Below are 3,936 nucleotides of genomic sequence, written 5' to 3'. Positions count from 1 at the left end.
GGTGGCCCGCGCGCGGCCTTCTGGTAGTAGTAGTTCCGGCCCCGGGCGTCGCGCCCAGTGACGTCAGAGCGCCCGAGCCCCGCCCCGGTTCCCAGAGCTCCCAGGTTGTGTACGGTTGGGACCGGCTTCCGGCGGTGCGGCGGCTGCACCCACTACCACCGCGGCCGGCTTTTCCGCAGAGCGCAGCAGGGCTCGGATAAGGGATCTGAACCCGCTGGGACGGCGGCAGAGAACACGGACTCCTGCTCTGAGCACACGGTTTTTATTTCAGAAGGGGTCCCGCGCCGGCGCCCTTCTTCCCTCGGGGAGCCAAGTGCGGGAACGGGAGGTTCATGTTCTGGCCGCGCAGTACCCGGGAGGAAAGGAGGGGCCTTTGCGCTTCACTTGTCTTGGCTGAACATGTATCGGAGGAGATCGACCACCCGGTGACTGTAGCCATATTCGTTGTCGTACCTGTGGAGGGAGGGAAGGGGAGGTTAAGGGAGTCCCTCCCGGCCACCCCTCAGCCGCCCCCTCCCCGGCTTCTCTGAGCCTTTCCCCCTTACCAGGAGATGAGCTTTACGAAGTTGTCGTTGAGCGCAATGCCAGCCTTAGCATCGAAGATGGACGAGTGGGTATCACTGACGAAGTCTGTAGAGACGACCTGGGCGTCAGAATTTAAAAATAAGTGTGTAGCAGAGCAAGGACCTCCAGGAGTTCAGGCTCCGACTCTTAGGCACATTGCCCATCTATTCATCTATAATGTTTGATGTAGCCCTACTGTGTCCAGTTTCTGGGAACAGAGCATGGCCAAGGCAGATGGAGGCTGAGCCTGTGGGGACTGGCCAAGGAACACAAACCACAAACACCCAAACATCCCTGCTTAGGAATAATGTAGGCACTTGGAATGGGCCGGCATGGAGGGCCTCTCTGAGGGGTGACCATGAGCCTGGGTCTGGATCACTAGGAAGATCTGGCTGACTTGGGCCCTGGGCACAGTGTCTGAGGTGGAAGGAGCTGCAGATACAGAGGCCCTGAGGGTTTTAACTTTAGTGTGGTGGAAGGCCACAGGAGAGTTTCAGCAGTGGGGGTGATAAGATCTGATTGCATTAAAACAAGATCCTAGTGGCTGTATGAATGAACCTGCAAGAGCAAAAGTAGGGAGACAGCACCAAGGTGGACATACAGAGATGGCATTTCTGACCATGACACCCACTCCTCATAGGGAAGGCACCTGGCCATGGCCTGGCCCTGAGAAGTTGTTGAAAAAATGACAGCTGTTGTCTCTTGTTCACTAAGCATGCATTGAGTAACTACTGTATGCCAGGCTGGAGCTACAGAAGTGAAAAGGTAGTCCCTAAATCCCTGTTTTCTTGGTATGCATGCACTACTGGGGCCAACAGTGACTATGAAATGAAATTTCAGATGAGGAATGGGACCACTGAAAGAACGTCTTTTTGAGCCTTGTTGAGGAGAGGTATTGAAGTAGAGGTATGGTGGAAGCGAGAACAGACTGTGTGGCCTCCTGGAGGGCAAGCTTTCCAGACCAAAGGAGCAGCAAGTGCAAAGGCCCTAAGACGGGGAGATCTACCTTCTCAGCCCTGCAGTTTCAGTCTTGAGCACATTGAGAGCAGCTCTCTGGGAAGTGGAAACAATGTTCCCTCCCCAGGAGGTTCCTCCCAGGGTCTTAGCCCCTACCTCATCCTCGGTGTAGGCAAGGATGCCAGCCATGGGCCCCCTGGCTGCTGCTTTTACAGCCTCCTTGATGGCCGAGTAGGGGGTAGGCTGGGCGAGGCGGCAGGTCAGGTCCACAACAGACACATCTGGGGTTGGTACCCGGAAAGCCATTCCTGTCAGCTTCCTGGAGTATTCCACATCAGAGGTGGGAGTCAGAACTCAGTGATGTCTCCTTCCACTCCCCCTTGTCTTGAGGGTTGACCAGGCCCTTGCTTTCCCCTTAAGGATTGAGGGCCAATCCAGTCCTCCCAGGGTGTGCCCCCACCCTGGTTGCAGCTTTCTGTCCTCATACCCTTTGAGCTCTGGGATGACTTTGCCCACGGCTTTGGCAGCCCCAGTGGAGGCTGGGATGATGTTCTGATGGGCACCCCGGCCATCTCGCCAGGCTTTCTTTGATGGTCCATCCACTGTCTTCTGGGTGGCCGTGTAGGAATGGACTGTGGTCTTGGGGAAGAAGAGGACCAAGGTGAGGCCTTTTTGTTCCTAAGTTCTCATTCCTCTTTTTTTCAGGAGTGGGGTAGTGGCCTAGGTACGGAGGCTGGCAGGGCCACCCCACAAACCACAGGAGGGGCACATTCAGGCCAGGGTCCAGCCTTGTTTGAAGGTTGTACACTGTTTTAAAAGTCTTCTTCATTGGCGGTTCCCTCCTGAAACCAGTCCCTTCCTGTTGACTCCATACACTAAGCAAGGCCTGAGAAGAGGAGGTTGGGTTTCCCTGCCATCCCTCCTGCCCCAGCCCCACATCCCCACTCACCATTAGCCCTTCTACAATCCCAAATCGCTCATGGATGACCTTGGCGAGGGGAGCCAGGCAGTTGGTGGTGCAGGATGCGTTACTGAAACAACCCAGGTGTGCAAGGGCACTGTGAGATGAGTCACAGAGCCACCCCTCCACCCTTACCCCTGCACACAGGCCTGGTTTCGTGAAAAGTCAGGATGGGAGTGAGAGGGAGCAGTGGGGATGCCATCAGACTCAAGGAGGCACTGCAGGTGCAACCAGGGGAAGCCCCTCAAGCACGTTCTCCAGAAGCTATGCATTTCTTTTTTTTTGAGTTGGAGTCTCACTCTGTCACCTAGATTGGAGTGCAGTGACCGCTCTCGGCCACTGCAGCCTCGACCTGCTGGGCTCCAGCGATCCTTCCGCCTCAGCCTTCCAAGTGGCCGGAATTACAGGCACGTGCTACCATGCCCAGCTGACTTTTAAAAAAATTTTATTGTAGCGATGAGGTCTCGCCAAGTTGCCCAGGCGGGTCTCGAACCCGCGGGCTCAGGCAGTCCACTCACCTCAGCCTCCCAAAGCGCGGGATTACAGGCTGAGCCACCGAGCCCAGCTAAGCTATGCATTTCCAGTGGAAAGTCAGGTAATGTTAACACGATGGCTGTTGAGAGTTTGGGAAGGAGAAGCAGCTGGTGAAAGTAACACCGGGGATCTAGTGGCAGTGGGTTGGGAAGACAAGTCTGTCCCCTTCTTTCCACAGGCTGGCATGTCCTCCGGGCACCACTCACTTCAGGATGTTGCCCCCCATTACCTGACAATGTTCATGGAGCCAGGGTCATAGCTGTTTTCGTTCACACCCATGACGAGCATCGGTGCATCTGGCGAGGGTGCACAGATGACCACACGCTGGGCACCTGCTGAGATGTGTGCCTAGGGAGGAAGCACAGGTATCAGGTGCTTTGGGCTCCATAGCCCACCAGCCGGCCCTGGGTATCTCTCCCCCACTTACGGAAGCTGCCTCTAGGGAGAGGTACACGCCTGTGGACTCCACCACGTAGGGGCTCCCAACAGCCTTCCAGGGGATTTGCTTGGGTTCCTGGCTGTGGAAGGGTGGCAGGGCCATGAGCCAGTCTCCTCTGCTTGGGCTTTGCTTTCATGGTCCACAGCCTTCACTATTTGAAAGGCTGACCAGATGCTGCCTGCGACCATCGTACCCCTTGCCCCACCCATACGTAGCTGCCCCAAATGGATTCGACCCTGCTCGCGTTGCTTGTCATCACTGTTCCATTTGGGGCGACTTTTCCTTTCCTTTTTTTTTCTTTTTTTGAGTTGGAGCCTCACTCCGTCGCCCAGACTGGAGTGCAGTGGCCGCTCCTGCCACCGCAGCCTTGACTGCTGAGTCGGTGATCCTTCTGCCTCAGCCTTCCGAGTAGCCAGAATTACAGGCGCGTGTTCTCACGCCAGGCTGATTTTTTTTATTTATTGTAGAGATGAGATCTCGT

At 55.9% G+C, this 3,936-nt stretch overlaps 1 protein-coding gene across 1 annotated transcript in view; it reads right to left on the bottom strand.

The window, feature by feature from the left end:
* Positions 1–246: 246 nt before the first annotated feature.
* Positions 247–3,936, bottom strand: part of GAPDHS (glyceraldehyde-3-phosphate dehydrogenase, spermatogenic) — a 16,672-nt gene continuing 12,982 nt past the window's right edge. The window contains exons 6-12 of the mRNA XM_021719039.1: positions 3,444–3,534; positions 3,246–3,364; positions 2,471–2,552; positions 2,009–2,160; positions 1,678–1,840; positions 546–643; positions 247–453 (exon numbers count right to left, since the gene is read on the bottom strand). Coding sequence (XP_021574714.1) covers positions 381–453; positions 546–643; positions 1,678–1,840; positions 2,009–2,160; positions 2,471–2,552; positions 3,246–3,364; positions 3,444–3,534 — 778 coding nt within the window. The 3' untranslated portion in view covers positions 247–380. The remainder of the gene's footprint in view (positions 454–545; positions 644–1,677; positions 1,841–2,008; positions 2,161–2,470; positions 2,553–3,245; positions 3,365–3,443; positions 3,535–3,936) is intronic.

Source organism: Carlito syrichta, unplaced genomic scaffold (assembly GCF_000164805.1).
Source record: "Carlito syrichta isolate Samal-C Ts95f unplaced genomic scaffold, Tarsius_syrichta-2.0.1 Scaffold314091, whole genome shotgun sequence".
NCBI classification, from domain to species: Eukaryota; Metazoa; Chordata; class Mammalia; order Primates; family Tarsiidae; genus Carlito; species Carlito syrichta.
This window is presented reverse-complemented; position numbering and strand designations above follow the sequence as displayed.